Source organism: Strongylocentrotus purpuratus, unplaced genomic scaffold, assembly GCF_000002235.5.
Source record: "Strongylocentrotus purpuratus isolate Spur 01 unplaced genomic scaffold, Spur_5.0 spur5_scaffold_4, whole genome shotgun sequence".
Classification (NCBI taxonomy): domain Eukaryota; kingdom Metazoa; phylum Echinodermata; class Echinoidea; order Camarodonta; family Strongylocentrotidae; genus Strongylocentrotus; species Strongylocentrotus purpuratus.
In genome coordinates, this window is record NW_022145610.1 from 23,572,655 (window position 1) to 23,597,946 (window position 25,292).

Here is a 25,292-nt window from a genome sequence, read left to right on the forward strand (position 1 = left end):
CATCTTTCTCTCTCTCTCTCTCCCCATCTTTCTATCTCCCATCTCTCTCTCTCTCTCGTCTCTCATCTTTACCCACCGAAATGTTCCCTTTCTTTCTTTTACTGCCATAAAACCCTACAGTAACTCATTTCCAGCCTTCAATACACAATGTATACATTCTAATTTGTATGCAGTACTCATACAAAAAATGAAAATGATGTACAATTATACACACATTTTCATATTCATTTGTCATTATCTATTTAATAACTATACATATATATTATATAACATACAAATATACAGATTCCTCTAAAGCAAGAACAACATTTTCATAAACTGTTGGATGCCTAATTCACTGACATTGTGTTCCACTTGCTATATCTTTTGTGTCATCAAAAGCATAGTTACTTCAAACTTATATACCAACAAATACATTACTTGACAGATACAATGTATACAAGTATGTTTAGTTGCTGAACTTCCTGATAAAGATAACTCTCAGTCAGAGGCGGCGCTCCCGGGGGGACAGATACAGGTACAATGTGCAAACATTATCTCTCTTCCTTCCTGCATGTTAACATACACAAAATGAACGGAAACGGATATCGTCTAATGGAAATAAGCAATACGATCCTGGAATAAAAAATAATGTACATCTATGATGCTGACATGTAAACACAATGTAGAGTTTAGACAAAAATAATTGCACATTTTTTGTATATATGATATACTTTGAGGAAAAAATTGACATGATGGCCATAACAAAAAACAAGTCATGCTTATCTCAATGAATACAGAAATAAAGTTGGTTTTGCCCAAATAAAATACACCAAAGCAAAATGCTTTCTCCATGCAATAAAAGAACAAATTCACAGGAATTGGAATGGAATTATATTTGCGCAAGGAATCCTCATTACTTAGAATTCCTACATGTAAATGGTTTACTGGTTATGATATCAGCCCACTACATTCACATGTCTATCTGTATACTGGATATACATGAACATGCATAGAGGCTGTCGAGTTGATTTGATATTTGTGAAAAATATAAGAGAGAGAGGAGGGGGAGAAAGAATTTATAGCCCTCAACATTTTTATTTTTGAATTATTCATAAACGATTCACGGATTTATAAAATTGTTTCAATTTACATATTATAAACAAGTCTGTAGTAAGAACATTTTGAAAATTCCCCACGATATCCATAATTTGTTTGTAAATGGAGAGGTTCCTTTGGTATTTCAGAATAATCACATCCAACCACAAGATAGAGGTGCTCCATGAAAGTCTTTTGTTTTGATTTTCTTGTTTGAAAGGAATACTTCCACCTTTGTATCACAAAACCGTTGATGGTAACCTGATTCCATTCCAGCCCACCCTACCATTGACCTTCAGTGATGCCTCTGCTTTCAAGTTGATTCAGAATGCTAGCTTGTGTTTCTTAACTTCTATTATACGATTTGTTTGATTAATCTGAATTACCTGAATGCTAGTGTATGCTTGTAAGTAAGCAACAAAAGGACAGACGGCTTCAAGTCCTCTCCGGGGGACTTGGTAATAAGGATTAATGCCTTACCAAAAGACACTAGGACACTGCTCTACCAATGACCCCTACCTGCCTACCCAGGACCTTCCGGTTACGAAACCACTGCTCTACCACGGAGCCATCGCGCCTCCTGCTGATGTATATGGGTAACCTTTACCCCCCCCCCCCCCCCCCCCCTCTGCCTGCCTATCCAACCCTACCACACCTGTCAGTATTGCCTCTGTTTGAAGTTGATCTAGAATGCTGGCTTGTGTTTCTGAATTTCTATCATAAGATGATGTATATGGGTAACCTTACCCCCCCCCCCCCCCCCCCCCCCCTCTGCCTGCCTATCCAACCCTACCACACCCGTCAGTGATGTCTCTGTTTGAAGCTGATCTAGAACGCTGGCTTGTGTTTCTTAACCTCTACCATGAGATGATGGATGTTGATGAGTTCTGCTCTCACACTCAGAGCTTTGAGAGGGTTTTGAGACAAGACCTTCTGGAACGGGTGATAGTACTGACCCCTGCCTGCCTCCCCAACCCCACTACACCCATCAGTGCCTCTGTTTGAAGCTGATCTAGAACGCTGGCTTGTGTTTCTTAACCTCCACCATGAGATGATGGATGTTGATGAGTTCACCTCTCACACTCAGAGCTTTGAGAGGGTTTTGAGACAAGACCTTCTGGAACCGGTGATAGTACTGGATGAGTTGTGTCAGGGCACCCTACGTTAAAAAATAAAAATAAAACAATGACACAAAATTACTTTGTTTGTGGTTTGACACTTGCTGCAGAGCAATTTGCTCATGGCTTCATTCCAATGAACGGTTAGGGATGCAAAATGAAATTAGTCAAAGCTGCATTAAAGCCTATCTGTACTGGTTTGGCTAGGAGGGATTAGACCATCCGGGAAGGTCACTGACAGGTGGCTACCTCATCAACTCAGCTCTCAATTAACATGAGAAAAAGGGGGATCATGGGGGACCAATGGTCACTGATTAGGCATTGTTTTCTATATAGAGGGAGCAAGTAGATACAAGTAGTACAGTGGGACTTAAGAAAACAGAAAACTTATGCCTCAGATGGGTCGGGTCAAAATGTAATTTGGCCCATATTCTTCATTACCCTATCCATCCCATGAGCAACAAATTCTGCCCAAGAATTGAACAATGTGATGTTTTATCTTCCCAAAGGAGAAGCAGGTACCCTCATTGTGAAATTAATTGCAATGGAATTCATGTTATGCCTTTTTAAATTCATTTTATGCCTTTTTTAACATTCCCAGAAAAAAAGTTAAAAAACTTAACTCTTGAAATCTCATGTTGGATCTTTTATTTAAAACATAGTGGCGCAATGACATACCTGCCAACAAACCTTCCATGGCATAATTTAGGAATCTCTGCGAAGAAAATAATATCAATTTAGAAATATAGTGCACATAGCATGCTTTTATACAAATGTCTCCACAAAAATTAGAAGTTTAAGAGACATGTAGAGTTCATAAAACGGGTTTGAAGGCAGAAAATAAATTGGGAATCATTCCTCTGAAAGAGGAAGGGTTGGCAGTTAAAGAGACAGGGTTAATGTATATATGAGACTCACTTGTAGAATGCCGGTGCCATTTTTGAAGTTGGTAAATGATCTCATGATTTCCTGGTTGATGAGCTCAATGGCTTGCTTCCAACCCGATGAGAAACCTCGGACCAACTGCTCAACATGACCTGAAAAAACAACCACAAAACAATATCTTATCTCAAAAGACTTAAATTATGCTTGTTAACTTAACAATGAGCTATTGCATTCACATGTTGGGAACAACTGTATTTCAATAGTCAAAATGCAAATTGCATACATTAGTTGATGATGGGTAGAACAAACAATATGGTTTGCCGCACCATAAAAACAAGTAAAATATAATTTTTCACTTCCATATTGTTACTTCTACATGAATGTTCTAGTCAAGTTAAAAATGGACTCCACATACATATGTCAAGTTATCAGAAATTTGAGATGCTATTATTTCTTTATTTTTACAGAAATATAATAACAAACAAGTTATTATGGATCAGAGTTACAAGACTTTGAATGTTAAAGCCTGTCTGTACTCTGTACTATTTTGGCCAGGAGGGATTAGACCACCCAGCATGGTCACTGACAGGTGGCTATCTCATCAACTCAGCTCTCAATTAACATAAGAAAAAGAGGATCATGGGGGACCGCTTAGGCATTGTTTTCTATATTGAGGGAGCAAGTAGCTACAAGTAGTACAGTGGGGCTTTAAACAGCACAATGTCTTACGTTCTTGTGACTTGAGATGGTCTGCTTGTCCCCTCTCGATGCGATTCTCCGCATCTTTGACAAACGACATCATCCCTCCAAAGTGAGGAGCGAGAACCTCCTCGATGAACTCCTGCGTCCTGGCGTCCAGGAGCTGACGGAAGCTCTCTGCCTCCCTCGAATCCTCCGATGTACATTCCTGGAAAGAAGGGAGATCGCACCAGAGTTTATAAAGAGGTAAAAATAACTTCTTCTTCTGTTTTTATGGATAATCTGCCTCCTTCAATACTAAAGATTCTTGCAGATGTATATACTGGGCTATGCAGGTGGACCACTACACCGGGGTTTCCCTCTACTGTTATACGAATAGTGCAGTGGGTTCTTAACGTCCTATCCGAGAGACGGAGTGTTCTCCACTTAAGATAGCCTGCATCTATGAATCAAGGGGGGGGCACATTAGCACACAATGCAGGCTTCAGTCATCCGCCTAGGTGGGATTCGAGGTAGAAAAGGTGGGTTTCGAAAAGCAGACGCTTTACCGACTGAGCCAACTCGCCTCCTCTAACATGGAGCATTTGTGTCATATTTCATGTCTTAAGTTCAAATGTCATGGTTTTAGATAAGTTTAAAAGTAACGGTTTGAAAAAGGGTCAAATTACTCATCAATTGAACATTTGAGAATCATGTCAAAGTATAGAGCAAGGTTATAATGAGGTTTATAAAGGGCTTATTTTTTTTTTAAATTATGAGCATAGTTAGTATCAAAAACAATTTCAAAGGTTATAATTTTATGATTTGGTTAAAAGTTAAGATGATATGGAATAAGATCAAAGAACATGTGAGCATTATGCAAAAGTAAAGAATAAATTCAAAAGTCATACTTGTAATAAGGTCAAAGAGCTTACCATTATTCTATTGCACAAAGGACTAACTGTTTTAACATTGGGCATCATGTCACGGTACAGAATAAGGCCAAAGGACTCCACATTATGACACTGAACACCATTTTTATAAGGATGAAGGTCTTAGAGCTCACTGTTATTACAATGCCCACCATGTCACAATAAGAAATAAGGTCAAAGGCCTAACCGTTCTAGCATTAAGCATCTTGTTATAGCATGGAAAAAATGTCAAAGTTTCAAATAAGGTCAAAGAACTCACAGTTATAACATTGAGCATCATGTCATAGTTGTTGATCAGGAAGATAAGCTGCTCTTTCCTGGACGGAAACTCGGCAGCCATCCGCAGAATGAAGTTCTCCACTTCAGACTGTAGCTTCAGAAGGAGCCTGTTCACTCGCTCATCTGGGAACGTTTCGTTCAGGTTCACAATGGCACCAGAGTACTCCGCATAGCGACGAGTGATCTGAAAGGAGAGGACAGGGATGTTCAGAGTCATGGTGATAGATTGTAGCTTTCATTTATCATCCAATCAGTACATGGTTTGTATTTAAAAAATCTTTTGAACACAATTAACTGTTTGTGTATATGATGTTCACTTACATGTCAAACAATCAAACTTCCACAACTAAGTTTTTGTGACTTTAGCCATGTCTTTCATATTTTCCTTTTAGGAGAAACTTGACGACCTCCCTGCCTCTGTAACAGTGTGATAAAAATTGCATTGTTATCCATTCCTTTTCATTTTGATTATAGCGAAATCTCACAGTATACATTGATTCTTATGTATTACATAATCAACCTTCCTCTGTTGCTCCCACAAAGTGTATTTCCTAGTACAATATGACCAGCACTCAACTTTGTCTTTAAGTTGATAACAATAACTCTTACTATAAGTAATATTGTTATTATTGTTATCATTATCATCATCATCACTACTACCGTCATCATCAGCATCATCATAATCCTCCTCCTACTCATCTTCAGTATTATGATCATCCTCATCATCCTCATCTTTATCATCATCACTATCATCCCTGTCATCACCATCATCATCACCAGCATCATCATCCTCATCATCACCATCATTATTCTCAATATCACCATCATCACCATCATCACCACCACCATCATCATCAGCATCATCATCATCATCACCATCTTCATCATCATCATCATCATCATCATCACCATCATGATCATCATGATCATCGTCATCATCGTCATCATCGCCATCATCATCATCATCATCACCATCATCACCATCATCATGATCATCATCATCATTGTCATCATCGCCATCATCATCATCATCATCATCATCATCATCATAATATCCTTTCTTACGTAGTGTGGTCTGACATCAATGGATCCTAGTTTCTGTGGGTCCATTTCATGAATACTCTGGATGTTGAGTTCTAGGATGAGTTTGAATCTCGGCCAGAGCATCTCGAAAAGTGTCTCCCAATATCTGGAAACAATGATCATACGATAACACAATAAATATGGTAAATACAACAAAACAAAACAAAATGCGAGTAACATAGAATAAATATAATATGCTGGGAAGGGTGATTATGTGTCTAAAGAAATGCATTTCTATGAATTTTTAGCCGTAGTATCTACAGGAAAGTCCCCCTACATCTGAAACATGTAACTAAATGGCAAATACATGTACAATAAAATATACTTGTACATACAATGAATATGACAGATACAAAATAAATGCCATCTATATTGTCACTGTATACATCTTTGCTGTGGCATGTAAAGAAATATCTCCCATTATCTACAACAAATGATAGAAAGAATGTCACAAATTTAATGGATATTACAAAATTTTATGGCAATAGAATTGATGTCAAATTGTTACCATTACTGTATGTACATGTATATCTGACATAGCATTCAGAGAAGAATCTCTCGAATATCTAAAACATATGATTATGTAATATTTAATAATTTATACATGTATAACAATCAATATCATGAATCATCATCAATAAAAACATCAAAATTATGACTGAACATATGAATAGAACAAATATGAAAGAATGATGAATATAGTAAAGCACACCTCTTTATATGTACTCAAACTTCACTTCATTGTTCACTTACTTGTCTAAGGCTGGAACAGATCTCTTGTGCATAAGAACTCTATACCGTTGGATGATGTGTATACAGAGGAATACCGCTATGGAGTCATAACACTCATTCGTGTATGTGTCCATATGTTTCTAAACAGAGGACAGCGAGAAAAGAAGTCTTTCATTATTATTGTGCTGTTTGTGCAAGACAAAGAGCACATTCGTACACACATTTCAATGATCCATAAAAAATAGTTTGTCATACAACGTAGAGGCAAATGATGGCCTTACAAGCAAGTAGTTATCAAAATGGGTCTTGAATCAAGTTCAGTCAAACCTGTATATTAAGGTCACCCAAGGGAAACAGAAAAAAGTGGCCACTGTAGACAGGTGGCCTATTCAGACAGGTTCTACTACGGTACACTCGATTCTTTCTAAGAGGGAGACAATTCGGGTGACCACTTTAGACAGTTTAGCTATGTAGAGAGGTGGCCACCATGTCAAGTTTGTTTGTATTAAAGGCATTGTGTAAGGCCCGATCTTACCGCCAGAACTTTGCTGGAGTGTTCCTTGAACGGTAGGGAGAGGGGGCAGAATTTGGACAATGCTCGTCACCGCGCACAAAATGGGAAACAAATCGAAAACACGGGCGTTGCCTTAGCGGTGCACCGCTGAAGCCGGCGTTGCTTTAGCGTTGGTTTAACGGTAGCGAGCGGTAGCAAGCGTTGGTCCCGCTCCGACACCTCCATACCAACGCCAAACCAAAGTTCATCACCGCAATGGATCGCTGCTTCAACGCCCGACACCGTTCCAGCAATCCCGTGTCCGCTCGTAAAACGCTTACAACCGCTCCACCAAAGTTTGTGCAACGTTTAATCACTGCCCGGGCAAAGCTGGCGAAGCAGCAGTGGTCCAGCGTTCAAAATTTCTGCGTTGGCCTAGCGGACCAAAGCGTCCACGAACTTGCGTCTAGCGGTGCCAAACTTTGACCGCTCCTCACCACTCGCAATATTTTGTGCAGCTCAAAACTTTCGGAGCGGTAGGAGGGACCATCAGCGGTGGCCGAGCGTATACGGCGTTGCCTTAACAAAGGGCCAACTTCTGTTAAACGGTGGTGAACGGTTACGAGCGGTGATGAATTGTTTTAACCGCTCCAGGAACGCTCCATCAAAGTGCTGGCGGTGAGACCGGGCCTTTAACAATGTTAAATCTGAGATGCATGGCCCTACATGTTATCAGTGTCTGTGTAATGGTCTAATATTGAAGCCCTAAAAAAATTGCACTTCAAAATGATCATGAAGTGCCTCAAAAAAGTAAAAATCTTTGAGTGACGGTTTTACCATACTCGTTTTCCCCAATAGACTGTAGTGTTATGAAAACCGTTGGGAAAATGCAAAATTTGGATTCGATTTCCAATCATAAATATCTTGATAATCAGACAGGCGATTAGCTTGTAAAAGTCATGGGGTTCTTGACTGACCTAATGGTTTAAAATTATCATTGCAGCATGAGCTAAATCCAGGATTTTGTTTCAGAATCTGAGACAAAGTTACCCAATCACTTTAAGCAAATATTGTTCTTTAGTATACTGTGAGAGCAAAAAATACTTTCTGAATAGGGCTATACTTTGATTTCTGATATAGTGCTATAATCTTACAACAACATGAAACAGATTTCTTTGATTTAATTGATTCATGGCAAGACAGAATTATAAACAGTTCAGCTGCAAAACCTATACTCCTTAAGTGGACTAAATTTTGGTAAATGAGTCATAAAAAATGCAATGATAACACTTGGCTGTCTTTTATTATATTTTGCTATTAAACTGTACTGTGTACCTCCTTTCAAATCAAAGTGGATTTCAAGTAAAAGCCTTGGAAAGGAGCAGACACGTATATATTTTTATAAAAAAACAGGATAAGATATTTCTTTCTTGTGCTGACAATTGCCATTAATTTACATTTCCTAGATGACATTACTTATACAGAGCTGCCAACCTTGTGCGACCAAAAAAAGGAATCATGATGGCAAAAAAAAGGAATTTCAAGCCAAAAAAAGGAATTCATAAAAAGAACCTTACAACCACGTGCGACACACTTCCAATGCAGAAATGTTCATTCATCATGCTGTTTTTTCCATACAAGCAGGTAATTTTTTTTGGTGGTTATTTTGGTATTATCGGCATTTCATTTCTTTTGAGAATATTTCTCTTCAAGTATGTTTTAAAATAAGTTTTCTATTGAATTTGCAATCAAATCACCATTTAAGGGCAGTTGTTTGACGTGTGGTATGTTAAAAAAAAAAAAAAAAAAAAAAAAATTATTAAAAAACATATTTTATGAAGAAAAAACGTAGTACCGTAATTTGGAGGAAAAAACGGAGTAATTCCGGCAAAAAACAGAATGGTTGGCAGCTCTGCTTATAAAGTATATACCACTATTGAGCAGAGAAAAGCAGAGAAAGCATGCTCTTACCAGGAACATTGAGAGCGTCTTTCCCAGGAGATTGGTGAAGAGATCCTGAGCATTGCTACCGCTCACCATGAAGAAATCACAGACAAAGAGATACTCTCGACAGCAATTGTCCAACAGGGCAAAGTGCTGGCTGCGAAATAAGCTTTCAAAAGTATGCTGGAAAAGGGGGGGGGGGGAGAGACAGAGACAGTTGTTGTCAGACTTTACTAAATTTTGCGACAATAAAAATCATAGATTCTGTCGATGAAACACTGGACAATGCCTCCGTTCCTTCATCTGCCACTGACATATAATCAGATGATTAGCTCATATATATTTTAGATGAGGTCTACACTAAAAAAAAAGATTGGTGGCCGAGCGATTCAACAATGATTTCAAATGCCTTTCCACATAACCAAGAGCTGAGCGATTAGAGAATAATTCATTGTTATAGTTAATAATAGTTGCATTTGTATAGCATTTAGTACTATGTTTGTAAGCACTTTACATTGTAATTACAATTATACCCTAGTCATTTAATTCAATTGCTCATCATCCACACATTACAGTGTACACGCTCTGCTCCCTGGGGAGTGATTTGGACACATGCCATTTTCCAAGTGCACACTTGCCAAGTCAACCACTAATGTTCGCAACCTACCGGGTACCCATTTAACACCTGAGTGGACAGTGGCAAGGGTAGATTAATGTCTTTGCCATCAGCTTTTGCATTTTCAGTCAAGTTTTTAAACCATTGGACAACAACACCTCTATTAGGTTAAAGGTACTATGTCCCATTTGCAGGCCAAAAAAATGAAAAAGTTAAATTCCAACTGCATTTGAAAGATAATACTAATTTAGAACTTCCCTAAAAAAGGTGGGGCTTGAAAATGTCTTCAAGTGGGAAAATAACGACTGTTAGTTGTCAAATCGACTTTAGGGCTATAGAGCCCAAAAGTAATAGTCTTGATTTTCAGACAATTGTACCGAATGGTCATACGTTTTATGCTGCGCAAAGATTCAATCAGTTTAATCTTGGCCATCACAAGAAGTGGGTTATTGATGTAGACAAATGCTCATGTACCCTTTACAACTCTTTTCATGTATGTTATTACCAAAGAAGAAAAAAAGCCAGTCAGTCCCTCAATAGTGTCTGACAGTGAAGTCTAGCAAGTAAACGGGTTTCCTTGCATAATTTGAATATGAGGACACTGCTAATGTTTAAATTTCACAGATAGGACATACATGACATATTAATAATCCATGCAAAATTCTACAGAATTTGAGGTTGGCTGCAAAAGGGACATAGTACCTTTAAGGTTATCTTCATTAATGAGGTCTGAACAGCCCATAGAGCTTACTTATCACACTACTATCTACAACTATACCTTGGTGTCATCCTTCTGGGCTGCATGAGGGAGGATGATGGAGGCTTCTAACCCGGAGGTTAAGATGTTACCACGGTTACCAATGGTGAAGACGGTGGATCGATTCTTGAGAGACGGCTTGGACGAGAAGAGACGTAAATGACAACCACCGGTCAAGGAAAAATTAGTCTACTGCAGATCTTAACACATTTATTTCCTTCTTGCCTCAAATACTAACCCTTAGTATATGGGGGAGGGGGTGAGATGTGCTTAACAAATTTGAACTTCCATAATGTTAAATTAAATCAAACTGGTGGAATAACTTATTCAGATCACATATGAGCATTTTACTTTAGGAAGCCTATTGTAAAGGTAAAGCAAAATACCCGGGAATAAGTATTGTGACGTACATTAATTGTCAATCCAAAATGATGCGCAACAAACACAACTCATTTAAATTTAAATGCGTGCAAGCATAATTGTGCGCAGATTGCGATGTCTGTGTGTGATAAGCCTGCCAATAAAGGCCTCCAAAATAATTGGCTCAGTCTGCTAGGAAGCTGTCTTAAAATTAAGGGTAATATAGCGTACTTAGCCAAAAGAGTATTTTATTTCAAGCTGGACACTGATTTGAATACTTATATGTCTGACACTTAAAGAAGAGTAAAAGGATATCTCTCTTGGCTGTATCTTCTACACCCATCAGATCATCCTTGTCTGCCACTTCATCAAACTGTAAATAAAAACAAAATATATAGGGAGAGAGAGAGAGAGAGCGAGGAATAGACAGGGAGAGAGAGAGAGAGAGAGAGAGAGTGAGAGGAAGAGACAGGGAGAGAGAGAGAGGGGGGGAAGACAGGGGGAAGACAGGGGAAAGACAGGGGAAAGACAGAGAGAGAAAGAGAGAGAGAGAGAGGGAGGGAGAGAGAGAGAGAGAGGGGAGAATGAGAGGAAGAGACAGGGAGAGAGAGAGGGAGAGAGAGAGAGAGAGAGAGAGGGGGAAGACACAGAGAGAGAGAGAGAGATGGAGAGAAAAATAGAGAGAAAGAGATCACAATTAAGCCTTGTTGATTAGGTGTTTTATGACTTACCCAGCACGACAATAAAGCCTTGGAAAACTGCAGCGTTTTAACATATTTTTCAATGATGTTGAAAGTGTCATACTCTTCACATCTTTTAACACAGAGCTATAGAAGAAAATAATCTTCAGCGATTTACCACTTAAAGGGAACCAAAACCTTCATACTAATCTGCCTTGATTGTAAAGTGTAAAAGATTTGAATAAAATCAGTGAAAGTTTGAACAAAATCGGGCGAGGAATAAAGAAGTTAAAGCTGTTTGAAATAGCTTGTCACCAGAGGGCGATATCTAATTTGATGACATCATTATGGAAAACTCTCCATTCTTTCTGACCATGTAATTTCACAATTCTTTCATTTTCTTTGTATTCATTCGTGTTCAGGATCCGACATCCTAAAATGTGAAGTAGACTATCATTTTGCATTCCATATCTTGCTTTCAGGGGAGTAAATTATCTCAATCACAAGAAAGAAGGAAAAACATGAAACTTGAAGTACAAAAGGCATGGAGAGTTGTCCACAAAGGATGTCACCATGTTGAATATTGCCCTCTAGTGACAAGTTATTTAAAAAAAGCTTTAACTTCTTTATTCCTTGCCCGAATTTGTTCAAACTTTCACTGATTTTATTCAAATATTTTAAACTTTACAATAAAAGTACCTTTTTATGAATGTTTTGGTTCCCTTTAATTTCTGAACGAGCCTGAAGTGACATGAAAAAGATCACCTGGGACTATAGGAACAAACATTGATCTCATCTCATCTGGATAATATAAAACACACCGGTATTGCTCAACAAGCAGTCAGGACAAGCCAACTCAATTTTCAGGCTGTTCTTTGCTCATTATTGAGCCATAATTCATTTTTAAAAAATTTATTTCTGACATTTATACAGGGTGGCACATATCACCAATTTGGTGGTCTTCCATGAGGCCCTGTTTGGTAATGATAAAAACAAATAACAGCATCAAAAGCAAAATAGATAAATACACAAGCATATAAACAGGTAAAATACAAATTAATTGGTATCCCCTTGAAATAACTGATCATTCAAGAATCGTCCTTGATCATTTACAAGAAATAGGTGAATGGAATTTTCAAATTGAATATTTAAAAAAAAACGTTCATTTAATAATCTGATATAACTTAACGCACGGGATACCAAAAAATAGTTCAGATTTTATTTTATTTTATTTTATTATATTTTAATGGGCTTGACCATTCAGTATAAATCTATTTAATATGATTCTATGATGATTTTACATCAATACCAGAACTAAGAGTTACCTTTAACAGGAAGTTCAGCAACCAAACATTCTTGACAAGTTGACAGGATCTAACCCCATGTTCAGAATACCAAGATTTACCGTACCGTATCAGGACAATGAACAATCACCCCCCCCCCCCCCAAGGACAATCACTCGCATGGACAATTTCTCCCAGAAAATATCCCCCATCCCTGAAAATTACCCTCTAGGACAACCCCCCTCCCCGCCCCAATGACAACTAAGGACAATTACCCCCCCCCCCCCCAGATAACTACCCCCCTGTTCATTAAAGGGGAAGTTCATCCTGATAATAAGTTGGTTTTAATAAAAGCAGAATTTTTTTTGAGGGGTAATTGTCCTAGAACCGCTTGAGCATCACATCAAAGGAAAATTCTATTACAATCAGAGTCCACTTCTTATGAGAATGGTGTATTGTATGAAAACGGTGTAACCTGGATTAATATCATGTGAGTGTGAATAGATGATCGGCCAGCTGACATTTATGGTGACACTAAACATATGTTAACTGACCGTTTCAAAGCGAGTTTCAAAATATGTTTTCATACAATACTCTCTCCACATCTGTCTGCCCCATTTGCTACATGATGATTCTTTAAACGACATTTCTTTAAATGCCTTCTGCACAAACTTCTTCCTCTGTCTGAATGGGCCATGAATATTCCTAGATACCGTTATCAGCAGCACCAAAAGGAAATAAAACAGGATGTAACATAGAATACAATCTTCCTGTCTCTCGCACTCGGGTTACATAGAACCCAATACAGCAAAATTCCTGCTAGTTGCATACGAATTAGAAGCTCCAGCACTTTAATCAGGAAGTTATCATTTTGTGTGCAAATGGAAAATGGAACATTTTAGATGAACACTCTGATAACTTCTTGTTCTTGATGATACTGTAATATCTCGAAAGTGCACTGACTATATATTTCCACCTGTCCGGTATTAGAGAATTATGGCAGTTTACACCGTACGCTGCAAAATTCGTTTCGAGCTACTACTCCTTGCGGTAGGACTTATTTGGCTACAAGTGGACCTACCTGATGCATTTGGTGCAGAAACTGTCAATACTCCCACAAAATGTCGGCTGAAGAACTCTAGCCATGGAGTTATTGCCGGCTGTCAGCACCTTGGACTCACAGAAGTTCCTCAGGATCTACCCCAAGGTGTCACTGAGCTCGACTTGTCTGTCAACAAACTGACGGTCCTCCACAACAGTTCTTTTCAGGATATACCAAATGTAACCCTCCTTAGCTTGAATAAGAACCCTATAATTTCTATACAGAGCAGAACTTTCTGGACCTTGACAAAGCTCAGTACTCTCATCCTCAATAGTAACAATCTAGAGTCTATATCTCCACATATCTTTCTGAAGAACATGCTACTCACACAGCTGGTGTTGAATGGCAATCACCTGAACGCTGTTCCTCATGAAGCCTTTTCAAACATACCCAATCTGTCAAAGGTGGAACTCAAGGGGAACAAAATCAAGAGTATCAACTTTGAGGGATGTTCTCAATGGTCTCATCTGGAAGAAATAAACCTCGACCAAAATGAGTTGGAAGAAATTCAACAAGAGGACTTTCTTCCTCTGCAGAACACAACAATCGGCACTTTGACCCTTCTATCTAACAAAATTCAAATTCTACAACCACAAAGCTTTTTGCATCTGAATTCGATACAACAAATTATGCTTGTAGGAAATCAAATTGACTCATTTGACATTCAACCTTTCGTTGGCATGACTTACATCGAACATTTATCATTGTATGGCTGCCAGATCCATGAGCTTTTACCTCCTGACTTTGCCTCTAATCTGTCCATCACTTACCCGACCATCCGAACTCTAACGTTATCATCTAATATGATCGAGATTGTACAAGAGGGTGCACTCTGGGGCTTCACAACATTAGAAGTGCTTTCCTTGAGTTTTAACAAACTCAAACTCCTCACGAATCAGTCATTTTGTCATCTGGAGTCACTTACAGAACTAGACATTTCATACAACAAATTAACATCCTTCACAAATGGGACATTTGCTTGCCTGTTAAGTTTGAAACAACTGAATGCATCTGGAAATTTATTGCAGACTCTCTCTCCTGGATACTTCTATGGCATGTCATCCATTCTTACCATATCCCTCTCAAGTAACAGAATCGACGCACTGAACAATGACCAGCAGCTTTGGACAATCAAGACCCTCCGTATGCTTGACATATCGAACAATGCTTTAAAAGGTGTTTCCAAGGAGAGATTTGATGGGCTAACCAATTTGAAGGCATTGAACATATCTGGCAATAACATCGATAACTACAGTAACAAAACTTTCACAGGCTTATTAAATTTAAAAGAGCTGTACCTGAAAAATGAGAAGGCAACATTTCTGCAAAATTCCTTTTGTCAACTGCATACACTGCTCATTCTGGATCTATCAAATGCACCCATCCAAGTGTCACCAACATCAACAGAGCAGTTTTTCAATATGAGTAGTTTAAGCGAACTGCGTATGGAGAAGGCACAGTTGAAAGATACTGTTCTGTATGATAAAGACAAACATCAGTCACTTTTCACCGGTCTCTTCTCGCTTCGTAAGTTGCGAATCAAAGACAACTTTTTGTATGACCTTGATGTACGGATATTTCAGAACCTTTCACAACTGGTCCATCTTGATATGACCAACTCAAGAATACATATGCTAAGGTCAGGACTGTTCAGTCCTCTCCCCTCCCTAAGGTACCTTTATATCAGTGAGAACAATCTAGTGGAGGTTCCTGGAGACCTATTCAATGGCCTCTTCGGCCTGAAAGTGCTGTACTTCCAGAACAATGTCCTGAGTAGTCTGGACCCCAAGATTTTCGCCCAGACACTAAGACTGACGGATCTATATCTACCTGGGAATCAAATCAGCACCATTAAACCTGGGACAGTTCTACCAGGTAATACTTCCCTTAGGTTCGACATCTCCAAAAACCCCTTCTCCTGTACGTGCTCCTTGGCATGGTTCAGGCAGTGGTTGGACTCTGCCGACATTGATTTTAAACATGCAGACCAGACCCTGTGCTCCGGGACGTCCCTGAAAGGACTATCAAAACAGCCGATACTGTCCTTTCATCCTGATGATCATTGTGGAGTCAACATCTTTCTTATAGCAGGTATTTCCTTCACAGGTATTTTCCTATTCTTCATAACATTGCTTGCTTACAACAGACGTTGGTGGTTGAATCACAAGCTTTTCCTTCTTAAACTAGCTGTTGTTGGCTACGAAGAAATGGCAGAAGACTTTGATGCAGATAACTACGAGTTTCATCTGAAGCTCATGTTCCTTGAAGAGGAAGAGGAATGGGTTGATCGGGTCATGAAACCTGCCCTGGAGGAGAGGTTCCCGCATCTGCAGAACATCATCTACGGGGACAGAGACCTCCATCTTGGAATGTTCTACATCAATGCCATCAATGACGCCCTGGATAACAGCTTCAAGACTGTCTTGTTGATAAGCAACCAATCTATACGTGATGCCTGGTGCATGACCAAGCTCCGTATGGCACTGGAGCATCTTAACGAAACAGGTCTGGACAAAATCATCTTGATATTTTTGGAGGACATTGAGGATGAGAACCTGCCATATCTTGTAAGGTTGTTCATGAGTAGGAACAAACCTTACATGTTGTGGACGAATGATGAAGATGGACAGGAATTATTTTGGGCTCAGTTTGAGAAAAGTATGAGAGCAAATAAGGCCATCAACAATGCAATTCCTCTTTAATGGGCAATCAGGTTTTTGTATTAACAAATCCCATCCCCAAAATGTTCAAAAAATTAATCTGAGGCAATTTTCATAGCCTTGTACATCACCTTTTGAGAAGTGTGAACATTGACATACCGTACTTTGAAATATTTGTTTAAGTATTTTAAGCAATATTTTTAAAAGATTTTGTAATGATCCACTCTTGACATCACTTGAAGATCGTGATAAATCACTGTGATTACTGTCAGAAAATAAAGTTAAGTCAGGTTGAGAATTGGTGGTGAAAATCTTGGAGATTGTGCTTTCAGTTGCACTGCTCCAAAGCTTTGGAATAACCCACCATTAGACATAAGAAAAGCCTCATCTGTTGCTGGTGGGAAGCATATTTCCACATTGTGGACGAATAAATCAAATCAATCAATTCATCTTACCTGTAGTTTCATGAGCCTGTTGATGTATCCCTTGAAATAGGAGAAGTAGACTTTACTCATGGTGTCCACGTATTCATCCCTCACCTCCTTCGCCACATGTCTCTCATTGGCCAGCAAAAACTCATAGAAAAATCTGTATGAAACAATGTTATGAGTCAAGTAATAAGGTTCATAAGATTCATATTCATTGTCCTTTTAACAATGGAAATTGGTGTATTTACCATCTGAATCTGAATAAATAGATTTCCTATAGGAACTCAGTGTTATTTTGCTCTGGTTGTAATGTTATGAACCAGAGCAAAATAACGCTGAGTTCCTATAAGACATTTATTTATTCAGATGGTCATATCTCAGCCAATACTTAACATATTCATTGGTTTTCGACATTTCGACATTATGTTTGATGCTCTTTCGGAAAATGAAGAAAAAATCGAGAAATTCTGAAAGTAGTTTTTTGATGACGTCACACTTCACCACTCTATATTTGGAGCTTCAAGTATTGATTGACCTATGAACAAGTGCATGGATGAATGTCACAACACTATCTCTCTATTAGGCCTTAAAAAAAGATGTGGCATTGCCCTTTAGGTGCCAAAACATGGGTCGGTCGGTCAGAAATCTTTTTTATTTTCTTTTTCCTCCTTGGGTTGATATTTTTCAGTTTTGAATGCATTAATATTTTTTTGCTCTAAAAACGATTAAAAAAAAAACTTTTTTAAAAAGCCGACCGTAGATTTCAAGATTTTTGCGTCGGTCGCAAAGGGCAATACAACATCTTTTTTTTTAGGCCTTAGCTATGGTTAGGACAAATGGAAGCTACTGAGAGCTTTACATACCTTGCTTTTAGCATGGCATTCTGTTGTAGCTGGTAGTTTGTCATTGGTTTCTTCATCTGGTTGACCTTTTGAAGAATGAACTCTCGAATCTTGAAGATGGCCTGAAAATATACATTTCAAATTTACAATAGAATACTTACATCATTCACATAAATGAAAAGCTACAGCACAAATTAGATGGAATAAAAAAGTATAGTGTCATAATTTGTATTAAAATATGAAAGTGTAAATGAATGCAAGTTACCATGGATTTCCTTTATTATATATATATTTTATCTTATTAAACTAAAAAGAGAACATGTTTCTATGTCACTATGATTACACGCACATTAAAGGGCAAATCTTGTACTTATTGATTTATTGTTTGTACCGTAAACATTACTTGTGTGCATTTCTTAGACGTACTGTTTCACTGATGTTGAGTAGGCTACTGATCATGCCATTGCCTCGTGAAATACACCATACATCTACTCGCCGACTCAAAATGTAATTTGATTTATTACATTGTGCCCTCTCATGCATAGCTCCTTTCTAATGAGCATTTCTCTTCCTCATCTTCTTCTTAACCCCACATGCAGCTCATCCTTTTGTATTACTTTCTGTACTCCTGATCTCTCACTTCTTTTTTTGGCATTGTCTACTCTTTGTATTGTAACCATGCTCTCCTATCTTTGCCATGTAAAGTACTCTCTTGTCCTGTTCTCATCTCTGTTCACGTCCCCCTTCTTTTTTTCTTCATCCCTATTTGTAGTTCCTTTTGTAATTAATTTAATCACTCATTATTCCAAAGTATCATTTGAGGGGTCCACAATTGTACAAGCATTGCTTTTAAGTGGACCCCTCTGTTTTCAATATGTATTCCTTAATTGTTGTAATGATTATAATTGATTTGTAATATTTTGTTGGAAACAGAAATAAAATTGAAATTGAATTTGAGTACAGACATTGTTCTTGAGCACTGGTTATATAGCCGCTCCACCTTCCACAGTAGTTTATGAATTATTCATAAGTTTAATGACCTTACATACCTGCCAACATTTGAAAATAAGAATTACCTAGTAATTTTTAGCACGGTTTACCTTCAAAAATAAGAAATCACACTTGCAGCAGCAGTGCAACTGGCAATACTCGGTAAATATGTACCAAAAAGCGAATACAAATTCGCTGTTCGATCATGCAGCCATTCAACGAACGCAATACGTGAACTCTCAAACTGCAGCACATGATAAAACAAGCTTAATTGGCTTTAGCCCCAAAAATTAAACAAACAAACAAACAAAAACAAAAAACTCGAAATTTTGACAAATTTGAATATTCTGAATTTTCAGGTCCTAAAAATCCAGAAAATCAGAATATTCCGGATTATTCGTAAGGGTCGGCAGGTGTGACCTTATACTGACCTTGAGTTTGAGTTTCTCCAGGATGTCCTCCACATCTCGGCAAGACAGGGCATCCTTAAAGGCCTGCTCCTTGACAAAGCGTATCTTATGGTTTAGCTCATGAAGCTGCTCCAGGAACTGTCTGTCTGTCACAGGGGCTTCCAACACGATGCTAGACAATAATAATATTATAATATTAATACGTCGGGAATGTCCGAGTTACTAAGCGCTTTACATTATTACTCTGGTAATCAGATTCTGGCTTGCCCGCACACAATGTATGCACTTTCTCCACTCCCTGGGGAGCATTCTAACAAGAGTTACTAGGCTCAAATTGCTAAGCATACCACATTGGTACCAGGTACCCATTTAACACCTGGGTGGAGAGTGACAAATGTAGATCAATGTCTTGCCAAAGGACATTAGTGCCACGGCGGGACACGAACATCGGACCAAGTGATCGACAGTCCGGCGAAGTATTCCACTCGACCACAACACCTCTACAAACAATGGAAGTATTGACAACAAGGGAACATATTCAATGCCAACATTTGAAATCATTCTATTGCATACCTGCCAGCTTTTCAAAGCAATAATTAGGAATTCCTCAAGGCAAAATTAGGAATACATTCATTTGGCCCAGTCACAGAAGTTTTGACAAAAGAGAGGAATATAAGATCCATAACATTAGTCTGAGGGCCGAAAAGTAGGAATAACTCCTCAAAAATAGGACTGGTTGGCAGCTTTGCTATTGGTAAGCCAATAAGCTATGGATGAACAGCTGATAAGGTTTGACTGTCTCCCAGAATAATTCTGACTTTTAATACACAAACCGATCATCTAGACTATTGTTGTTTTTTTCTTCAGCGAACAACTAACTTGTTCATTTGCTCACTGACAACCATCTCATCCACAAACTGCCTGCCTATTCTTTAGTTTAATGTTCATAAAAGTGGATTGGTCTTGTTAGGGTTTGTATCGGACAAACAAGGTCAGACTGGAAACCCTTCAGCATTGAGGTCAGGGTTCAAGGGGTCAGGGGTCAACTTACTTGATCATTCTCTCATTGACAGCCATCTCATCCACAAACTGACTGAGTTCTCCCCTCACGGCCTGCCTGTTCTTGAGTTTGACATTCATAGCGATGGACTGCTCCTGTAACGTCTGTATCTCTGCGCTCAGACTACCCAGGTCGGACTGAAAACCATTCAGCATCTGCTCCATCCTCTGAAACCAATCAATCAAATTATGCATCAAATCTATTCATATGAAACTTCTAAAGTTCACCAGGTTGTTGTAGACGGTCTTAAAATGCTAGCATTAAGACCATTTTAGGGGTAAAAGAATGGCAATAGGGGTGTACAAATATAACTGCATGCAACCCCGAAAATGTTGTTCAAACCTTTTTATCTAGAAATCAAGAAGGCAGAGACTTGTCTTGTCTTGTCCATTAATATGTATAATGTGGTCATTATTCTTAAATGGATTCCTCCATTGGAGAGACTAGTTGTTAAATGCAGAAAAGTTTCATTGCAGTGGAAAAACTTTTCTGCATGTATGCTTCGATATGATTGTACAAAAAGGCATCCGTTTTTTTTCCCATAAACTGTTGACCAAAAGTCTCTTTAAATGCTAGACAGATATAACAATATATCATTGAATGATAAAATTACCTCAAGGATGGTGTCACATGCTGTAATCTGGTTGTGCAGACTGGCAATGTTTTGGCTTTCTTTGATGTCTGTTGCAATGATGGTCAAGAAAAAATTAACTTCAACTTTAATTGAAGTGCAAAAAAGTATCTCTCATACAAAATTTGAGCATGATCATACACGTAAATTTACCTAACAATAACAGTGTATTAAAGAAATAAAAGTTGTGAATTTCCCATCATCATAGCCTTTTAGGACAGGATTTATACAGGTGGAATTCAATATAAAATCTGTGATTTATTCATAAGACAACCCTTCTTCCAGTATGTGGTATTTATATGCAAGGCAAAAGGATACAGTCATCTATGGAGGCGTTCTCCACTTCCTGTAGTTCAGCTTCTATCTGTTTGGAATACTGTCTCAGATCCACGCCCTATATTTTGGGGGGTTAAATATTGAATAATAAAACAAGAGAGAATTAAAGAGAGAATTGAAGAAAGAAAACACACATACAGATTCACAAAGGACAGAGATGGAGACAGAGTGATGGAGAGTTGGAAAGAAAGAGAGAGAGAGAGAGAGGGGGAGAGAAAGGGGGAGAGAAACAGAGAGAGAGAAAGAGAGAGAGAGAGAGAGGGGGGGGGGTGACATTGATGCATAAAGGGACAGGAGAAAAGTGACTGAAGGTGAGAAAGAAAGAAATGAAAAGAATGGTAACAACATTTCTGTCACTTGAATTCACGTTTGAAGGAGTTAAACTCTCTACAGTAATTGTACTTTATCAGCACTTTACTTTATTTAATTCTATTATCAGCCTTTCATCATTCAAAGATGTCAAGGAAAAGTCAAATTGTACATTATATAAATCTACTATATGGGCAATCTTTTCAGTACCCATGACAAGGAACATTTTATCAAACAAAGAAATCGTTCAATACACTTTTCCCAAAAGGCATTAAACACTATAATATTAAACTTCTATAAAAATGAAAGTAATCCCTTAAAATTGAAAACTTTACAAGGAGAAAAAAATAAAGAGTTGGAAGAGGATCACAGATTGATTACTGATTCCAAAGCCGCCAATTCCAAACAGCAAAATCATTTAATAAACTTTTTCTGAAATGCATTCAATATTATATTATTAAAGCTTCTATGAAAATGAAAACAATCCCTCAAAAGTGATTCTCATTGGTAATTTCTTTTAACCTTCATAGAAAGGAGAAATAAAAATAAAAACATTGGAAGAGGATCGCAGATTGATTACCGATTCCAAAGCCAAAAATGAAAGCAATCCCTCAAAAGTGATTCTCATTGGTAATTTCTTTTAACCTTCATAGAAAGGAGAAATAAAAATAAAAACATTGGAAGAGGATCGCAGATTGATTACCGATTCCAAAGCCGCCTTGACCACTTCATCCTCGAGGTTCTGCTGGATATGAATATCGACTTCATCCAAGATAAACTCATCTGACGTGAGATCTAGTACACCAAGGTTCAATTCAGCAACCGCCTCTTCAATCTGTGTGACCCCCAAAAGGAAGAAAATAATGCCGACGCATCAGTATACACTGTCCTTTAAGGTCACAATATTGCATTATCTTTTGATCTAGAATTAAATTTCTCTTTATTAAGTATTTCACTAAGTTTAAGTCCTACTTAAGTTTGACAAATTCTCATTTTCGTCAAATTTAAGGTACAATCTTGCAAGTTGTACTGAAATTTTTGTTGATTTTTCTATTTTATGTGTTTACCTATGCTGAGTGTGCGTCAGTTATGTGTGAAGTGCTTCGCCTGTTTAAAGCACGACATGCCAGAGTGTTATGTAATATTAAATATTGGCATTGCCATTGCACTTAAGTTAAAGGGCAAGTCTACTCCAAAAATAACTTACTTTCAATAGAAGCAGAAAAATCAGACAAACCAATCAAAATAAGTTTGAGCAAAATAGTGCAACTAATAAGAAAGTTATGAATTTTTGAAAAAGTATGTAAAACTAAGGTACAATGAAAATCAAAAGACAAATTGGCGACTCATTCATGAGTCTGTGACGTTATTGCCTCACTATCCACTAATTGTTTTCTTTATATTAATAATATAATTTTTTTATTTTCCCTCTAAGAATCTTATTTCTTCACACGATTGCATACCATACCGACGGTGGGGTGCAGACGCGTGCATGTGTTCAGTTAGCGACCGTAAAACTAAGATTACAGTCGCTAACTTAACACGCCCACACCCGACCATCATGATAGGCATATTCATGGGGCACTAGAGGGCGCTTTGCGCGCGTACGAAAATCTGAATGGCCTTGCTGCGGTGGGTCGGCAATAATCAGCCCAAAACTTGGATATGGGAGGGTGGAAGGATATATCTTTTTTATAATGTTAATATCTGGTCTTACCCTTAACCATCCTATGTTTAATCTATGTAGAAATAACATGCGAGTACGATAAGAGAAACATCGGGCCCATTACTGATGCAACTTTCAAAATATTAGCCTAGAAATGACCAACCAAAACAAATCTTCATAAAATCTGATTTATAAACAAGTCACATCTAGGTACACTAATACAAATACGATTTTCTGAAAATTCAGGTATTATTTTTTTAGTTTCTTTCAAGTATATTTCTGCGCATCGCAGCGCCAATGTTCTTCACTGCTTCAAAATCACCCTTGAAATTTTTTTTTTGCAACGAATTTGTTACGAGGTCCGCGAGTGTTCCCCGTTCCTTGCGTGTTGAAAGTTTGGTAATACATAGTTTACATTGACTCGCGCACAAAAAAATGGTCGAAAACAAAATGTCAAATGAAGAAATAAACAAGCTTTTGTATAGTTATAAGAGTTCTACCGAGGTTTCTTTGTCGATTTAATGTACTATATAGTCTCAATTAGAATTCAGAATTATCTCACTGAAAAGTTAAGAAACCGACGATGTTCTCGATCGTAGTTATTTTCATTTTGCCAGCAGCCGATCTAGCGTTGTTTGGGCAAAAAGCTAGGCCGCTGCCTTCCCATCGCAAACCTTTCCGAGTCCCGCTAAAATGGCGCGCTGCGGAGCTCCGAAGCTGCGTTGGTAATCGCTGCAAACTCTCAGCCGGCTAGCTCCACAAGACGGACCATTCGCGGTATGGCGAGATTGTGTGTGTGAGGTACGATTTTGGATTCGAGAACGCATGTAATGCAACCGTGCGCGTCATATTCAGCTGTCGAATGTCTACGACCAATTTTACATGTACGATTTTTAGTACAGATACTTGGTCAGTTTTCTTCTCATATCTTTGGTTTTACAACATTTAGAAATATAATTTCTTCAAATTTGCTCCTGACTCGGTTCAGACTAATTGTGTGATGCGTTTTCAAGTCAATTTTTTGAATATATTTTTTTGCATGAATTTGCCTAATCATGACGGTAATTGTATTGTGCAGAGACGCCAAGTTCAAAGATCGGCACTGCGTGACATTTTCATGATTCGGCGCGCTAGCGCGCGTTCAAGGGTATAACACACGTATAAGGTATAACGTTTTTTCAAAATCTAGCGCGCGCGGTGTGCGTAAGAGCATTTTCAGACCCTCAAAATGTATGACGTCTCGCCAAATGCATGATACATGTACTCGGTAGCTCTGATTGTGCTGCAGTTTGCCATGAATCCTGTTAGAGAGTGCATAGGTCTATTAAGTATTATAAGTCTTTGTTTTCAGGAAAAATACTCTGAAAAAGACAAGAAAATTGACACGAAACAGGTAACAAATTACATAGATCTAGTAGATCTAGATCTACATCCATCGACTTTTAAATCATGACCTAGCTCTCCACCTCGGAGTTACGGGTCAAATTTTTGATAGTCTACACTCTAGCTAGAGTAGACTTCTGAACTAGCCCCGTCTTAATTTGCGTTAATCAAACAAACAAAGTAATGAAAGTATAGTTGTCTGAATCAATGATCCCACACACAGTAAACCACGCCCCCTCCCAAACCCACTGGCACGACATAGGATTAGGACACAAATATTGATAGGTGGGACCGTAGATTTTAACATCGGAAACAATTGGTCACACACAAAGGTAAAATTTGCAGGCGTTGCATAAAGAATCATTATATTTTTCACATGATTCTTGAAAAGCAATAAACGAACCTCAGGATTTCCTGGAGCATGTTCATCCCAAAAAGGGTTTTCAGGCTCGTCGACATCATCGAAAGGATTGGTTGATTTTCTAGTACTGGTGGTTGCCATTTTAGACTCTAACTGCATTGACGTACGTACGTAGAGCTAGAGAGACAATGATTTCT

The 25,292-nt window shown here is 38.2% G+C and overlaps 1 protein-coding gene across 2 annotated transcripts; it reads right to left on the minus strand.

Moving 5' to 3' along the window:
- Positions 1 to 1,850: 1,850 nt before the first annotated feature.
- Positions 1,851 to 25,275, minus strand: LOC587102 (vacuolar protein sorting-associated protein 52 homolog). Of its 2 annotated transcripts, XM_030997404.1 has the most exons (18): positions 25,138 to 25,275; positions 22,389 to 22,520; positions 21,359 to 21,434; positions 21,023 to 21,090; positions 20,401 to 20,576; positions 19,371 to 19,521; positions 17,971 to 18,071; positions 17,135 to 17,267; positions 11,270 to 11,327; positions 10,616 to 10,749; positions 9,249 to 9,404; positions 6,806 to 6,924; positions 6,035 to 6,158; positions 4,950 to 5,153; positions 3,810 to 3,987; positions 3,114 to 3,232; positions 2,192 to 2,236; positions 1,851 to 2,007 (listed from the first exon to the last, which is right to left on the minus strand). In XM_030997404.1, exons 1-18 carry the CDS (start codon positions 25,252 to 25,254, stop codon positions 1,906 to 1,908), a joined length of 2,193 nt encoding a protein of 730 aa, XP_030853264.1. In that variant the 5' UTR covers positions 25,255 to 25,275; the 3' UTR covers positions 1,851 to 1,905. The 2 variants fall into 2 exon arrangements, with proteins under 2 accessions (XP_030853264.1, XP_030853263.1); XM_030997403.1 differs by having other exon boundaries at positions 1,890 to 2,236; positions 25,138 to 25,271.
- Positions 25,276 to 25,292: the final 17 nt, after the last annotated feature.

Coding starts and splice junctions, on each gene's coding strand:
- LOC587102 (XM_030997404.1), bottom strand. CDS start 25,254: ATGCAGTTAGAGTCTAAAATGGCAACCACCAGTACTAGAAAATCAACC. Junction 6,925..9,248: donor AGACGCTCTCAATGTTCCTG/GTAAGAGCATGC, acceptor TCCTCTGTTTAG/AAACATATGGACACATACAC. Junction 2,237..3,113: donor ATGGCACCGGCATTCTACAA/GTGAGTCTCATA, acceptor TTTTTAACGTAG/GGTGCCCTGACACAACTCAT.